The following is a 17,442-nucleotide window of genomic DNA, read 5'->3' on the forward strand; positions in this document are numbered from 1 at the left end:
GAATGGCAGGCGGTGACTAGTGGGGTACCGCAGGGCTCAGTGCTGGGACCCCAGTTGTTTACAATATATATTAATGACTTGGATGAGGGAATTAAATGCAGCATCTCCAAGTTTGCGGATGACACGAAGCTGGGTGGCAGTGTTAGCAGTGAGGAGGATGCTAAGAGGATGTAGGGTGACTTGGATAGGTTGGGTGAGTGGGCAAACTCATGGCAGATGCAATTTAATGTGGATAAATGTGAAGTTATCCACTTTGGTGGCAAAAATAGGAAAACAGATTATTATCTGAATGGTGGCCGATTAGGAAAAGGGGAGGTGCAACGAGACCTGGGTGTCATTATACACCAGTCATTGAAAGTGGGCATGCAGGTACAGCAGGTGGTGAAAAAGGCGAACGGTATGCTGGCATTTATAGCGAGAGGATTCGAGTACAGGAGCAGGGAGGTACTACTGCAGTTGTACAAGGCCTTGGTGAGACCACACCTGGAGTATTGTGTGCAGTTTTGGTCCCCTAATCTGAGGAAAGACATCTTTGCCATAGAGGGAGTACAAAGAAGGTTCACCAGATTGATTCCTGGGATGGCAGGTCTTTCATATGAAGAAAGACTGGATGAACTGGGCTTGTACTCGTTGGAATTTAGAAGATTGAGGGGGGATCTGATTGAAATGTATAAGATCCTAAAGGGATTGGACAGGCTAGATGCGGGAAGATTGTTCCCGATGTTGGGGAGGTCCAGAATGAGGGGTCACAGTTTGAGGATAGAGGGGAAGCCTTTTAGGACCGAGATTAGGAAAAACTTCTTCACACAGAGAGTGGTGAATCTGTGGAATTCTCTGCCACAGCAAACTGTTGAGGCCAGTTCATTGGCTATGTTTAAGAGGGAGTTAGATATGGCCCTTGTGGCTACAGGGGTCAGGGGGTATGGAGGGAAGGCTGGGGCGGGGTTCTGAGTTGGATGATCAGCCATGATCATAATAAATGGTGGTGCAGGCTCGAAGGGCCGAATGGCCTACTCCTGCACCTATTTTCTATGTTTCTATGTATCATTTACAAATTGGCAACAAAGCCATCTATTTCATCATCTAAATCATTTATATACAGCATAAAAAGAAGTGGTCTCAACACCAGCCCCTGTGGAACACCACTAGTCATCACCAGCCAACCAGAAAAAGATCCTTTTATTCTCACTTGCTGCCTCCTACCAATCAGCCAATGTTCTAACCATATTAGTAACTGTCCTGTAATACCACGGGCTCTTAACTTGTTAAGCAGCTTCACGTGTAGCACCTTGTCAAAGGCCTTATGAAAGTCCAAATATACAGCATCCACCGCATCCCCGTTATCTATCCTACTTGTAATCTCCTCAAAGATTTCCAACAGGTTCATCAGGCAAGATTCGCCCTTAAGGAAACCATGCTGACTTTGTCCTATCTTGTCCTGCCTCACCTCGTCCTTAACAATTGACTCCAACCTCTTCCCAGCCATTGAGGTCAGACTAACTGGTTCATAGTTTCCTTTCTGCTACCTTCCTCCTTTCTTGAAGAGTTGAGTGACATTTGCAATTTTCCAGTCCTCTGGCACCATGTCAGAGTCCAAGGATTTTTGAAAGGTCATTGCTAATGCCACCACAATCTCTAACACTACCTTCTTCAGAACCCTAGGGTGCAGATCAGCTGGTCTAGATGACTTATGTGCCCTTGGGTCTTTCGAGCTTTTTGAGCATCTTCTCCCTTGTAATAGTAACTGCACTCACTTCTCTTCCTTCGCACACTACAACATCAGGCACACTGCTAGTGGCTTCCCCAGTGAAGACTGATGCAAAATACTCATTTAGTTCACCTGCCATCTCCTTGTCCTCCAGTATTATTTCTCCAGCCTCATTTTCTCGTGATCCTATATCCACTCTTGCCTCTCTTTCATTTTTTATATACTGTAAAAGCTTTTACTATCTACTCTGATATTCGCTAGCTTGCTTTCATATTTCATCTTTTCCCTTCTAATGGTTCTTTTAGTTGCTCTCTGTTGGTTTTTAAAAGTTTCTCAATCCTCTAACTTCCTGCTAATTTTTGCTTTGTTGTATGCCCTGTCTTTCGTTTTTACATTAGCTTTGACTTCCTTTGTCAGCCACGGTTGTGCAATTTTGCCATTTGAGTAGTTCTTCATTTTTGGAATACATATATCCTGCACCTTCCTCATTTTTCCCAGAAACTCACACCATTGCTGCTCTACTGTCATTCCTGCCAGTATCCCTCTCCAATATAATTTGGCCAACTTCTCTCTCACTGTAATTTCCTTTACTCCACTGAAATACTGCTATGTTGGACTTTACTTCCACCCTATCAAATTTCAAGTTGAACTCAATCATATTGTGATCAGTGTCTCCTAAGGGCTCTTTTACCTTAAGCTCTGTAATCACCTCTGGTTCATTACATAACACCCAATCCAGAATCCAGTATAGCTGATCTCCTAGTGGGCTCAATGACAAACTGCTCTAAAAAGCCATCTCGTAGACATTCAGCAAACTCACTCTCTTGAGATCCATTATCAACCTGATTTTCCCAATCGAACTGCATGTTAAAATCTCCTATGACTGTCATAACATTGCCCTTTTGACATGCCTTTTCTATTTCCCATTGTAATCTGTGGTCCACATCTCGGCTATTGTTGTGAGCCCCATATATAACTGCCACCTAGAGTTTCTTAACTCAGCCCACAAGGATTCAACACCTTCTGATCCTATGTCATATCTTTCTACTGATTTGATGCTAATCTTTACCAGCAGAGTCACGCCACCCCCTCTGCCTACCTTCCTATCCCTCCAATACAATGCATAACCTCGGACATTCAGCTCCCAGCTACAACCATGCTTCAGCCACAATTCTGTGATGGCCAGAACATCCTACCCAACAATCTGTAATAGTACAATAAGATCATCCACATTATTTCTTGTGCTCCGTGCATTGAGATATAACACTTTGAGTACTATATTTGCGACCTTTTTTGATTCTGCATCCCTAATGCACTGATACTCACCCTGCTGGCTGCAATTTTGTCCTATCATCTGGCTGCCCTTCCCGATGGTCTGACTGCATGCCATCTTTGCATTTTACCATCTGTCCTACCCTGAGTCCCTTCATTTCAGTTCCCACCCCCTGCCATATTAGTTTAAACCCTCCCCGACAGCTCTAATAAACCTGCTCCCCCTCAGGTTCAGGTGCAATCCGTCCCTTCTGTACAGGTCATACCTCCCCTAGAAGCGAGCCCAATGATCCAAGAACCTGAAGCGCTGTCCCATGCACCAGCATCTCTGCCAAATCATCCTGTTTCTACCCTCACTATCATGTGGCACAGGTAGAAATCAAGAAATTACTATCCTGGAGGTCCTGCTTCTCAGCTTTCTGCCTGGCTCTCTGAGTTCTCTCTACAGGACCTCTTTGCTTTTTCTCCTTATTTCATTAGTACTAATTTTTTTATTAACAAAATATACTTTATTCAAAAATGAAATTATGTACAATAAACCATTCAAGGACTCTCAATCCTTTACTGACATTTCCACTATATTCTATACATTTCCACACTTTTAGCCACTCGCGTGGCACTCTGTTGTTTCATCTTTACACACCATTGCTGAGAGGTGTACTCCCCGCCACCCGACCCCTCCCACTCCCGCGGAAGAAGAACCCTAAACCATGGTCCTTCCCCACCGGGCCCTTGCGGTGGCTGCACCGAGTTTCAGTGCGTCCCTCAGCACGTACTCCTGCAGCCGAGAATGTGCCAGTCGGCAGCATTCTCCCACGGACATCTCCACGTGCTGGTAGACCATCAAGCTTCGGGCCGACCAAAGATGGTCTTTCACCGAGTTGATGATCTGCCAGCAGCAATGGATGTTGGTCTCCGTGTGCGTCCCCGGGAACAGCCCGTAGATCAGAGAGTCCTCTGTTACGCAGCTGCTGGGGATGAAACGTGACACTAGCCCGTCCATCCTCCTTCACACCCTCTCTGTGAACTGACAGTGTGCAAAGAGGTGGGTCACAGACTCCTCCTCACTGCAGTCCTCCTGTGGGCAGTGGGGTGTGGAGACGACGTCCCGGACATACAGGAGGGATCTGACAGGGAGGGCCCCTCTCACCACCAGCTAGGCAAGGTCTTGGTGCCTGTTGGTGAGGTCTGGCGATGAGGCATTTTGCCAAATGAACTGGACAGCCTGCTCAGGGAACCATCCCACTTTGTCCATCACGTCCTTCTCCTGCAGTGCCTGCAGGACATTACGTGCCGACCACTGCCTGATGACCCTGTGGTCAAAGGCGTTGACCTGGAAGGACTTTTCCACAAAGCACAGGTATGGCGGCAATGACCAGCTAACTGGGGTGTTGCGCGGGAATGGGGCCAGACCCATTCTTCGTAGCCAGGGCGACAGGTAGAACCTGGGCATGTAGTGGTACTTGGTGCCCACATATCTGGGTTCCACATACAACCTGATGCAGCCACACATGAAGCTGACCATCAGGGTGAGGGTGACATTGGGAATGTTTTTGCCCCCATTTTCCAGGGACTTGTGCATGGTGGCCCATCTGACCCACTCCATCTTGGATCCCCAGATGAATCTGAAGATGGCTCGGGTGATTTCCAAGCTGCAGGTGTTGCAAGGGGGCGCTGGTAGTGGACCCAAATGCAAGACACAGACACTGAAGTACTAGGAACTGGGCAATGAGTTTATCAGGAAAGCAAGGGAAGTCGGGAAGCAAGGATTGATCAGAGGGTAATCCAGAAGACAGCAAAGCAGAAGCGGGAAGAAGCGTAGCTGGACACGGACACGAGCACTGGCCAAGACTGAGACTCAGGGCTTGGGTTAGGACTTGGAGTTGGAACACGGGACCCGGACGTGAAAGTTGGAACTAGGAGCCTGGACAGGGACTTCGAACCAGAGACTGGACAGGGACTCAGAACCTGGGTCTTGGCTAGGACTCGGGAGTAGGATCGGATTTGACACTTGACTGGGACGGGGAACACTAAGCCTTGACTCTTGGACTGGATTCGGCTCTTGACTCAGACTAGATACAGGACACAAAACACTGAGCTGGGACTCCTCTTAGATACAGAACACAGAGGGACCCCTCCTTGGGTACAGGACATAGGGCCGGGACTCTTTCTGCACACTGAACACGAAGAGACCGTTCTCCACTCAAGGAAATGGCAGATGGCCAGACCTACCCAGCGGAGGCAAGGACAGGAAGAGACGGCTCCCAGCTCAAGGTAGTGGCAAACGGCCGGACCTACCTAGCGAAGGCAAGGACACAAAGAGACAGTTCCAAACAATGATAGACTGTTCCTTATCTTGACGCAACAAGGGTCCACTCTCACTCCGGCAGGTTACTTAACGGGGATGCAGTTGAGGATGCGTACAACATAGAATAGTACAGCACAGTACAGGCCCTTTGGCCCACTATGTTGTGCTGACCCTTAAACCATGCCTCCCATGTAACCCCCACCTTAAATTCCTCCATATACCTGTCTAGTAATCTCTTAAATTTCACTAGGGTATCTGCCACCACCACTGACTCAGGCAGTGCATTCCACACACCAACCACTCTCTGAGTAAAAAACCTTCCTCTAATATCCTCCTTGAACTTCCCACCCCTTACCTTAAAGCCACGTCGTCTTGTATTGAGCAGTCGTGCCCTGGGGAAGAGGCGCTGGCTGTTGTTACGAGAATACACAAAATTAAGATGTTTGCTGGCCTGGGTTAGCATCAGTGACATCAGCAGTTGGTCTGCCACCTGCCCTCAGGGGAAGGAGAGATAAGGAACAATGGAGCAGCGTCTGGAGATGTGTAATGAAGGGACGTGGGAGAGAGAGAGCTGTCTGGAGCGGCTCCCCCTTTGAACCCTGAACTGTTTGAAGTGATGGACAGGTGATACCCCAGCAGGGGGATAAAAAGGGACAGGTTCGCTAAGACAGGGACACACACGCCACCCGAGGTAACGAGACCCTGGAAGCGGTGCGCCTCTCACGAGTGGGTGAGAAGTACCAGACAACGACCAGGGTGGAAAGGTACGATCAGCGGGAACCCGGTGTGTGTCCGCCCTTGCCTGGGTGCCGGGTTCACTGCAGAGGATCGACCGCATCTGGAGGAGGGGTCACAGTCGGTGACCTCAGGTGACATCACCAAGGACCCGCCCAAAAAGTTGCTTGTGAGCAATCTCGCCGGTCTGTGAGTGAAGCAGTGTTCTGAATGATCAGTTGTTCCTGTTCTATCTCTCTCTTCCCCCACGTTGTCCATCGCCATGGCAACGATTACTGCGAACTGAACTGGACTGAACTTTGAGTCATTTTGAAATTTGGTCATTTACCCCTAGACAACGATAGAGCTTGATTGATGCTGTTATCTTAATTCTGTGCACATGTGTGGTTATCATCGCTGAACTGTTGCATTTATTATCCTTTCAATTACTGTGTTGCTTGTTTCTTTAATAAAACTTTCTTAGTTCTAGTACTCCAGACTCCAACTGAGTGATCCATTTTTGCTGGTTTGGCAACCCAGTTACAGGGTACGTAACACTGTCCACTCTATCTATTCCTCTTGTATACCTCTCATCCTCCTTCTCTCCAAAGAGTAAAGCCCTTGCACCTTTAATCTCTGATAATAATGCATCCTGGTAAATCTCCTCTGTACCCTTTCCAATACTTCTACATCCCTCCTATAGTGAGGCGACCAGAACTGGACACAGTACTCCATGTGTGGCCTAACCAGAGTTTTATAGAGCTGCCTCATTATCTCGCAACTCTTAAACTCTTTCCCTTGACTTATAAAAGCTAACACCCCTTAGCTTTCTTAACTACCCTATCTACCTGTGAGGCAACTTTCAGGAATCTGTGGACATGTACCCTGAGATCCCTCTGCTCCTCCACACTACCAAGTATCCTGCCACTTACTTTGTACTCTGCCTTGGAGTTTGTCCTTCCAAAGTGTACCACCTCACACTTCTCTGGGTTGAACTCCATCTGCCACTTCTCAGCCCATTTCTGCATCCTATCAATGTCTCTCTGCAATCTTCGACAATCCTCTACACTATCCACAACACCACCAACCTTTGTGTCGTCTGCAAACTTGCCAACCCACCCTTCCACCCCCACATCCAGGTCATTAATAAAAATCACAAAAAGTAGAGGTCCCAGAACAGATCCTTGTGGGACACTGCTAGTCAGAACCCTCCAATCCGAACGTACTCCCTCCATCACAACCCTCTGCTTTCTGCAGGCAAGCCAATTCTGAATCCACCTGGCCAAACTTCTCTGGATCCCATGCCTTCTGACTTTCTGAATAAACCTACCGTGTGGAACCTTGTCAAATGCCTTACTAAAATCCATGTAGATCATATCCACTGCACTACCCTCATTTATATGCCTGGTCACCTCCTCAAAGAACTCTATCAGGTTTGTTAGACATGATCTGCCCTTCACAAAGCCATGCTGACTGTCCCTGATCAGACCATGATTCTCTAAATTCCCAGAGATCCTATCTTTAAGAATCTTTTCCAACAGCTTTCCCACCATAGACATAAGGCTCACTGGTCTATAATTACCCCGACTATCCCTACTACCTTTTTTGAACAAAGGGACAACATTCGCCTCCCTCCAATCCTCTGGTAAAATTCCTGTGGACAACGAGAACATAAAGATCCTAGCCAGAGGCTCAGCAATCTCTTCCCTTGCCTCATGGAGCAGCCTGGGGAATATTCTGTCAGGCCCCGGGGACTTATCCGTCCTAATGTATTTTAACAACTCCAACACCTCCTCTCCCTTAATATCAACATGCTCCAGAATATCAAACAACAGGAATTCTGCAGATGCTGGAAATTCAAGCAACTTTGATGTGTGTTTCCAGAATATCAACCTCACTCATATTGTCCTCACTGTCATCAAGTTCCCTCTCATTGATGAATACCGAAGAGAAGTATTCATTGAGGACCTCACTCACTTTCACAGCCTCCAGGCACACCTTCCCACCTTTATCTCCCATCGGTCCTACTTTCACTCCTGTCATCCTTTTGTTCTTCACATAATTGAAGAATGCCTTGGGGTTTTCCTTTACCCTACTCGCCAAGGCCTTCTCATGCCCCCTTCTTGCTCTCCTCAGCCCCTTCTTAAGCTCCTTTCTTGCTTCCCTATATTCCTCAATAGACCCATCTGATCCTTGCTTCCTAAACCTCATGTATGCGGCCGCCTTCCACCTGACTAGATTTTCTACCTCACTTGTCACCCATGGTTCCTTCACCATACCACTCTTTATCTTCCTCACCGGGACAAATTTATCCCTAACATCCTGCAAGAGATCCCTAAACATCGACCACATGTCCATAGTACATTTCCCTGCAAAAACATCATCCCAATTCACACCCGCAAGTTCTAGCCTTATAGCCTCATAATTTGCCCTTCCCCAATTAAAAATGTTCTTGTCCTGAGTCTATCCTTTTCCATGAAAATGCTAAAGGCCAGGGAGCAGTGGTTACTGTCCCCCAGATGCTCACCCACTGAGAGATCTGTGACCTGACCTGGTTCGTTACCTAATACTAGATCTAGTATGGCATTCCCCCTAGTCGGCCTGTCCACATACTGTGACAGGAATCCGTCCTGGACACACTTAACAAACTTTGCCCTGTCGAAACCATTGGAACTAATCAGGTGCCAATCAATATTAGGGAAGTTAAAGTCACCCCTGATAACAACCCTGTTATTTTTGCACCTTTCCAAAATCTGCCTCCCAATCTGCTCCTCGGTATCTCTGCTGCTACCAGGGGGCCTATAGAATACTCCCAATAGAGTAACTGCTCCCTTCCTGTTCCTGACTTCCACCCACATTGATTCAAAAGAGGATCCTGCTACATTACCCACCCTTTCTGTAGCTGTAATAGTATCCCTGACCAGTAATGCCACCCCTCCTTCCCTTTTTCCGCCCTCTCTATCCCTTTTAAAGCACTGAAATCCAGAAATATTGAGAATCCATTCCCGCCCTGTCTCTGTAATGGCCACTACATCATAATTCCATGTATGTATCCAAGCTCTCAGTTCATCACCTTTGTTCCTGATGCTTCTTGCATTGAAGTACACACACTTTAGCCCTTCTACCTTACTACCTTTACACCCTTTATTCTGTGTCTCTTTCCTCAAAGCCTCTCCACATGTTAGATCTGGCTTTACTCCATGCACTATACTTGCAGTTCTCGCATGGCCTTTATCCTCCTCCACCTCACTATCTGCTCTAACACTCTGGTTCCCCTCCCCCTGCAAATCTAGTTTAAACCCCCCAGAGCAGCACTAGCAAACTTTCCCACAAAGATGTTAGTCCCTCTCTAGTTCAGGTGCAACCCGTCCCATCAGAACAGGTCCCACCTTCCCTGGAACAAGGCCCAATTGTCCAGAAACATGAAGCCCTCCCTCCTGCACCAACTCCTTAGCCACGTATTTAGCTGCATTATCTTCCTATTTCTAGCCTCACTAGCACGTGGTACGGGTAGCAATCCTGAGATTGCACCCTGGAGGTCCTGTCCTTCAACTTTGCACCTAACTCCCTAAACTCTCTTTGCAGGACCTCCTCCTTCTTCCTATCCACGTCATTGGTCCCTACATGGACCTCAACATCTAGCTGCTCACCCTCCCTCTTGAGAATACTGAGAACTCGATCCGAGATATCGCAGACCCTGGCACCAAGGAGGCAACAGACCATCCGGGATTCTCGATCTCTCCCACTGTCATGGTTCCAGTCGAAAGTCCGCATTCCAGTTCACGGTCCAGTCCGCGGATTCCGGACTCCGGGTCTTCCGGCTGTCCCTTGTTTCAGTTGGACTTAACCATAAGCACCTGATGCTCATCTTGGGGCTGGGACTATAAGTGGCCCTGGGATCGAGTGTGGTTGCTGGGTCATCTCGTCAGTCTCCCCTTGGAGCAACCCACCGGTGGAAGGCTAGTGCAGTCATCGAGATATGGATTTGGCTGTTCCATAGCCTGCTGAAGTTACCGGCCACCTCAAGTCTTGGACCTACCCCGGACCTAGCTCCCTTCCTGTCCCTTGCCTCCATCGGGTAAGCCAGGCTGATTGCCGTTACCCTGCGGTTGGTTCTGTCCCTTCCTGTCCCTTGCCTCTGTCGGGTAAGCCAGACCATTTGCTGTTACCCTGCGGTTGGTTCTGTCCCTTCCTGTCCCTTGCCTCCGTCGGGTAAGCCAGGTCATTTGCCATTACCCTGCGGTTGGGTCTTTCCCTCCCTGTCCTTGCCTCCGTGGGGTGGAGTCCCGCATCCTGCCTGGGAGTTGCCTCGAAGTACCCTTGTCCCGTCATGTCCTCGTCGAGCCTCCAAGAACCCAAGCCTCGTCACGTCTTCGCCTCATCTCCAAGAACCCAAGCCTCGTCACGTCTTCGCCTCATTTCCAAGAACCCAAGCCTCGTCACGTCTTCGTCTCATCTCCAAGAACCCAAGCCTCATCACGTCTTTGCCTAGTTTTGGGTTCTGAGCTCGAGTCAAGACCCAGGTTCTGGGCCCTTGTCCAGCCTCTGGCTTGGAGTCCACGCCCAAGCTCCTAGTTCCCAGTCCCTTGTCCTGGTCCTGCTACCCTAGCCTAGTCTGTGTTCCTGTCCCTACTCCTCATCTGCGTCCTGTCCCGTCATTCAGTTTTGTCCATTCCTGTTCCTAGTACTTTAGTGTCTGTGTCTTGCATTTGGGTCTGTTCCCAACGCCCTCCGCTGTGACACCCACAAAACCCCTTATCTGTCCCCCTAACTACGAATCCCCTATCACTGCTGCTCTCCTCTTTTCCCTCCTTCCCTTCTGAGCTGAGGGTCCAGTCTCGGTGCCAGAGACGCAACCACTGCAACTTGTCCCTGGTAGGTCTTCCCCAACAACAGTATCCAAAATGGTATACTTATTATTGATGGGAACAGCCACAGGGGTGCTCTGCTCATTCTGTCTGTTCCCCTTCCCTCTCCTGACAGACACCCAGCTACCTGTCTCCTGACTTTTAGGGTTGACTATCTCCCTGAAACTCCTGTCTATTTCTGCCTCTGCCTCACGAATGATCCGAAGTTCATCCAGCTCCAGCTCCAGTTCCCTAACTCGGTTTGTCAGGAGCTGCAGCTGGATGCACCTTTTACAGGTGTAGTCATCAGGGACAATTGTGCTGTCCCTGACTTCCCACATACTGCAAACGGAGCACTCAACTGCCCTAACTGCTGCCTCCATTACCTGCTCCTAAGTTAATTAGATTAATTAAAGGAACTTACCCTGCCTTACCTCACTGGGAGCAAGCTCGTCCACAGCCTCTGCTCGCTGAAGCCTCTTGAGCCAAAACCTTCCTACTCCATCTCTCCTACTACTCCGTCGCCCGCTCCTACAACACCTGTTCTGTTAATCTGCTCACTTTTTAAACTCTCCCACTTTTCTAACAGGCCGACTTTCACGTGTTTGCACAGTCGTGCCCCGTTCAAACTGCCAAAGAAATGACCTTCCCCTTCTCAATCTGCTCACTTTTTAAACTCTCCTGCTGTTCTCACAGGCCGACCTTCACACACTTGCGCAGTCGTGCCCCGTTCAAACTGCCGAAGAAATGAAATTGCAGACGGGATTCTGACAGTACTGATGGGGAACTGCCATGGTGACTGCCGAGGAGACTGACGAAGGTTACTGATGCCGAGCTTCTGATGACGAACCAACAAAGAGCCGCTGTAACCCAAAGACTTTTATGTAGCCAGCCCCAAATGAGAATCAGGCGCCCCAATCAAGGCGCCCAACGGAACACAGGGAAAATGGAATAACTGGAGTACAGAATCCACGGACCGGACCGTGACAGGAGGAGTGGGGGACGGACCACACTTGCACCAAGCACAGCAGCCCTGAAAGCACCTCACCTGACGACCAGGTTCTTGCCAGTTATCCATAGGGAGCGCCCTCCCCACAGTCCCAGTTTCTGTTTCACTTTGGCAGTCTGCTCCTGCCAGTTCTTATTGCATGCCTCGGCCCCTCTGAACCAGATCCCCAACACCTCCATGTGATTGGACCTGATAGTGAAGGGGACACTGGATCGGTCTGGCCAGTTGCCGAAGAGCATGGCTTCGCTCATCGTGCGGTTGACCCTGGTCCCCAACACCAGCTCAAACTGTTCGCAGATGCTTGGATCAGAGCAGAAGATGGTGATTTCATCCATGTCCAGGGCCCCAGTGTGTTAGTGGTGACACAGGAACCAGGGTCCCCAGTAAAAGTTTTACTCTGAATGAATCTTCAAAGTATTTTCCACCACTAGTATTTAGACCAACACTGTACATAAAATTTTCTTGAAGGAACAGACAGATATTTCAACAATATTACCTTCTATAAAGCTGTCATATGGGTAGCTGACTACAACAGCTCCTCCGTGCAAACTTAAGGACAGTACAAACGTTTCATTCGAAATCCAGTTCATTATGGCTTTCGTTTCTGGTTGCAATGTTGATGGGGTGTTCTTTACAGGAACGGTGGGGAAGTTTCTGTTCAGGTCAAAACCTGCTTTGTTTTTTCTGAAGTGGAAAGTAACAAAAATTCAAAGTGACATTCTGTTATATCAAACAACAGGAATTCTGCAGATGCTGGAAATTCAAGTAACACATAAAAGTTGCTGGTGAACGCAGCAGGCCAGGCAGCATCTCTAGGAAAAGGTGCAGTCGACATTTCAGGCCGAGACTTCAGTTAGTCCTGACGAAGGGTCTCGGCCTGAAACGTCGACTGCACCTTTTCCTAGAGATGCTGCCTGGCCTGCTGCATTCACCAGCAACTTTTATATGTGTTGTTTCTGTTAAATCAGCGAATTTCAGACCAAATTGTTTTCATTGCGACATTAAATAACTTTTCCAAATTCTTTTTTTTTTATCATTTCAACAGGTCCAACAATACCTTTATTTTTCATTTTAAAAAATACAGTATCAGTCTTCCAACAAAAATGGGCACTTGGTAGGATCTGCAAAATGCCAAGTGTGTAATGGTGATTATTGCTGAGAAGAGATGTACGACATTGATTATTCTTAACTGATCTTCGAGGAAATGCCAAGAAAACAGTAGATTAAGTTTACAGTGATTTTGTACATTAAACTAAAATTTAATTTGCCATCTAATTTTCCAGAACTGTTCAAGGATAAATATGAAGAAAATGTTTCTGTCATAAGGGGGCGTTGGGAGCGGACCCAAATGCAAGCCACAGATACTGAAGTACTAGGAACAGGACAAGGTTTACCAAGAATGCAAGGGGAGTCAGGAAGAAATGATGCTGGACATGGACACAGGCCCTGGACAAGACAAGGACACTGGGCCTGGGCTAGGACTAAGACTAGGAAAGTGGGACCAGGACAAGGAATTTGGAACTAGGAGCTTGGGCTAGGATTCCGAGCCAGAGACTGGACAGGGACCCGGAACCTGAGTTTTGACTCGAGCTCGGACCCCGGATCTAGGCAAGGACAAGACGTGGCTACAGGACTGGATGTGGAACTCCTGCACAGGATGAGGCACATGGACAGGACGAGAACACAAAACCTTGACTTGGACAGGACAAGGTTCTAGGATGTGGCTTGGACTAGACGAGGTTCTAGGATGTGGCTTGGACTAGACGAGGTTCTAGGATGTGGCTTGGACTAGACGAGGTTCTAGGACGTGGCTTGGACTAGACGAGGTTCTAGGACGTGGCTTGGACTGGACGAGGGAACTCCTGGACTGGATGAGGAATCTCCAGCACAGGACGAGGAATCTCCAGCACTGGGCTGGGCGAGGTACTCCAGGGCAGGACGTGGAACTCCAGGGTAGGGCTCGGCTCTTGGACTCGGCTTGGTTAGCCCTTGGGTATGGAGCCAGGACTCCTCCTTGGAGCGCAGGGCTGGGACGCTTTCTAGGACGCAGGGCCGGGATGACTGCCGAGGTAAGCTGTCGGGGATTCAGATGGAGAAGGGAAGTGAACAGTCCAGCAGAGAATCCTTGGTTTGCAGAGGTATTTATGTGCCAGCCCAAAACGAAAATCAGGTGCCTCAATTAAGGCACCCGATGGAACAAGGGAAAACAGGAAAACCCGGAATAAGGATCGATGAACTGGACCGTGAACCAGAATGCAGATTTCACAGACCGGACCATGACAGTTTCCTTCTTTGTACAGCTGTGTTTAAACTTGTATCTTGTTTTTTCCAATTGTGTTTTCCCCTTTTTCTTAATGACGCAATGCAATAGTCTTATTTGGATAGCTGCTTTGCTCTATACAGAGAACGTTGAATCTTTGTGAATAGAGTTAAGAAACTGCAAGGGTTACAAAAAAACACATTATGGGAATCATATAGGCATCCAAATAGTAGCCAAGATGTAGGGTTAAGATTGCAAAGGGAGCTGGAAAAGGCATGTAATAAAGGTAATGTCACAATTGTAATGGGGGACTTCAATATGCAAGGGGATTGGGAAAATCAGGTTGGGGTTGGATCGCAAGAGATGGAATTTGTTGAATGCATAGAAGATAGCCTTTTAGAGCAACTTGTGCTTGAGCCTACTTGGGGAAAGACTATCTTAAATTTGGTGCTGTGTAACAACCCAGATTTTATTAGGGAGCTTAATGTAAAGGAACCCTAGGAGATGGTGATCATAAAATGATTGAATTCATACTGCAATTTGAGAGAGAGGAGCATAACTCACATGTATCAGTATTGCAATGGAATAAGGGGAATTTAGGAGGCATGAGAGAGGAGCTTGCCCAGGTGGATTGGAGGAGGATACTGGCAGGAATGACGACAGAGCAGAGGTGGCTGAAGTTTCTGGGAATAGTGCACAAGGCGCAGGATAGATATGTCCCACAGAAGAAGTTGTTCTCAAATGGCAGGGTTAGGTAACCGTAGCTAACAAGGAAAGTTAAGGACTGCATAAAAGCCAAGGAAAGGGCATATAAAGTAGCAAAAGTGAGTGGGAAGTTGGATAATTAAGAAGCTTCGAAAATCCAACAATAGGCAACTAAAGAAGCTATAAGAAGGGAAAAAATGAAATATAAGGGCAAACTAGTCGATAATATAGAGCAGGATACTACAAGTTTTTTCAGTTATATAAAGAGCAAAAGAGAGGTGAGAGGTGATATTTTGTCTACTGGAAAATGATGCTGATGAGGTACTAGTGGGGGATAAAGAAATGGCTTATGAACTTAATGAGTATCTTGCATCAATCTTTATTGTGGAAGACACTAGCAGTGTGCCAGAGGTCCGTGAGTGTCAGGGAGCAGGAGTGAGTGCCATTGCTATTACAAAGGAAAAAGTGCTAGGCAAAATGAAAGGTCCCAGAATCCAGAAAGAGATTGCTGAAGAGATAACAGATGCATTGGTCACGATCTTTCAGGAATCACTTAATTCTGGCATGGTCCCAGGGACTGGAAAATTGCAAATGTCACTCCACTCTTTAAGAAGGGAGGAAGACAAAAGAGGAAATTATAACCAGTTAGCTTAACCTCAGTGGTTGGAGAAGTGGTGGAGTCATTATTAAGGATGAGGTTTCAGAGTCAGTTTGCTTTCTGTTAAAGGGAAATCTTGCGTGACAAATCTGTTACAGTTTTTTGAGGAAGTAACAAGCCGGGTGGACAAAGGAGTTTCAGAAGGCATTTGATAAGATGCCTCACGTGAGGCTGCTTAACAAGATACAATCCCATGGTGTTACAAGATATATACTGGCATGGATAGAGGAATGGCTCATAGGCAGGAGGCAGTGAGTGGGAATAAAGGGGACTTTTCTGGTTGGCTGCCAGTAACTAGTGGTGTTCGTCAGGGGTCAGCATTGGGACTGCTACTTTTCACATTGTTTGTCAATGATGGCTTTGTGGCAAAGTCTGTGGATGAAACAAAGATAGGTGGAGGGGTAGGTAGTGCTGAGGAAGCAGTGCGATTGAAGCAGGACTTAGACCATTGGGAGAATGGGCAAAAAAGTGGCAGATGGAATACGGTGACAGGAAATGTATGATCATGCATTTTGGTAAAAAGAGTGTGGACTATTATCTAAATAGGGAGAAAATTCAAACTTCAGAGGTGCAAAGGGACTTGGGAGTCCTTGTGCAAGACTCCTGTGAGGTTAATTCACAGGTTGAATCTGTGGTAAAAAAGGCAAATGCAATGTTGGCATATATTTCAAGAGGAATGAAATATAAAAGCAAGGAGATAATGCTGAGACACTGGTCAGGCCATACTTGTAGTATTGTCAACGGTTTTGGGTCCCTTATCTCAGAAAGTACGTGTTATCATTGAAAAGAGTCCAGAGGAGGTTCATGAGGATGATTCCAGGAATGAAGTGGTTAACATATGAGGAGCATTTGGCAGATTTGGGCCTGTACTCACTGGAATTTAGAAAAATGCGGAGGGTTCTCACTGAACCATACCAAATGTTGAAAGGACTAGATAAGGTGGATGTGGGGAGGATGTTTCCTATGGTGGGGGTATCCAGAACTGGCGGGCATAGCCTCAAAATTGAGAGATGACCTTTTAGAACAGAGGTAATGAGGAATTTTTTTTTTAGCCAGATAAACTGTGGAATGCTCTGCCACAGACTGCGGTGCAGGCCAAGTCTCTGGGTATATTTAAATTGGATAGTTTCCTCATTGGTCAGGACATCAAAGGATATAGTGAGAAGGCAGGTGTATGGGGTTGAGTGGGATCTGGGCTCAGCCATGATGGAATGGCGGATCAGACTCGATGGGCTGAATGGCCTAATTCTGCTCCTATGTCTTATGGTTTTATTCTTCCTCTCTGTTCTGTGCACCTGTCATACAGTTTGCCTTTTGCTGCCATCTTTTTTTTGTAAACCATTGAAATCTTTATGAAGAATATCTATATTACAATGTAAATTTTGTAAGTTTAAAGCAGGGGTTCCCAACCTTTTTTTTATGCCATAGACCAATACCATTAAGCAAAGCATCCTTGGATCCCAATTTGGGAACCCCTGGTTTAAGATAATATGGACACAGCAAAGATTCTAAGACTGGAATCTCAGAAGGTTAGACATATGTATACAGAGGAGAAGAAATAAATACCTGCCTGTATTTTTAAATCACCTAAAATGTAGGAAAACATCAGAGTTCAGGACAAGAATGCCAGGATTATATACAAAGACAGATGCACAATAAAGTTCAGTTATTTAGATGGCTCATCAGGATTAATTTTAAAGAAACAAAAGGAGAGATTTTGGGAGTTTAATGCTGTGACAACAAAAGACATGAAAGCTAATGGCAAAGAAATTAAAATCATGTGGACAGCATTGAAGAGTTAAATGTGATGGAGTGGGAGAAAAGACAGATATTACTGAAAGGAGAGAGGCATTTGGAATTACAGATGTAATTGTTAAAACCAAGATTTGCTTCATTGGAAATTGATGTAGACTGTCAAGGACAAAGTTGATGTTCAGTTTGATTAATGAATGGAAAGGGAC

The 17,442-nt window shown here is 47.0% G+C and overlaps 1 protein-coding gene across 1 annotated transcript in view; it reads right to left on the reverse strand.

Moving 5' to 3' along the window:
- The window catches only part of LOC134352303 (carboxypeptidase M-like), a 73,857-nt gene that overhangs the window by 14,103 nt on the left and 42,312 nt on the right, over positions 1 to 17,442 (reverse strand). Inside the window, exon 5 of the mRNA XM_063059598.1 lies at positions 12,355 to 12,542. Coding sequence (XP_062915668.1) covers positions 12,355 to 12,542 — 188 coding nt within the window. The remainder of the gene's footprint in view (positions 1 to 12,354; positions 12,543 to 17,442) is intronic.

Source organism: Mobula hypostoma, chromosome 9 (assembly GCF_963921235.1).
Source record: "Mobula hypostoma chromosome 9, sMobHyp1.1, whole genome shotgun sequence".
Classification (NCBI taxonomy): Eukaryota; Metazoa; Chordata; class Chondrichthyes; order Myliobatiformes; family Myliobatidae; genus Mobula; species Mobula hypostoma.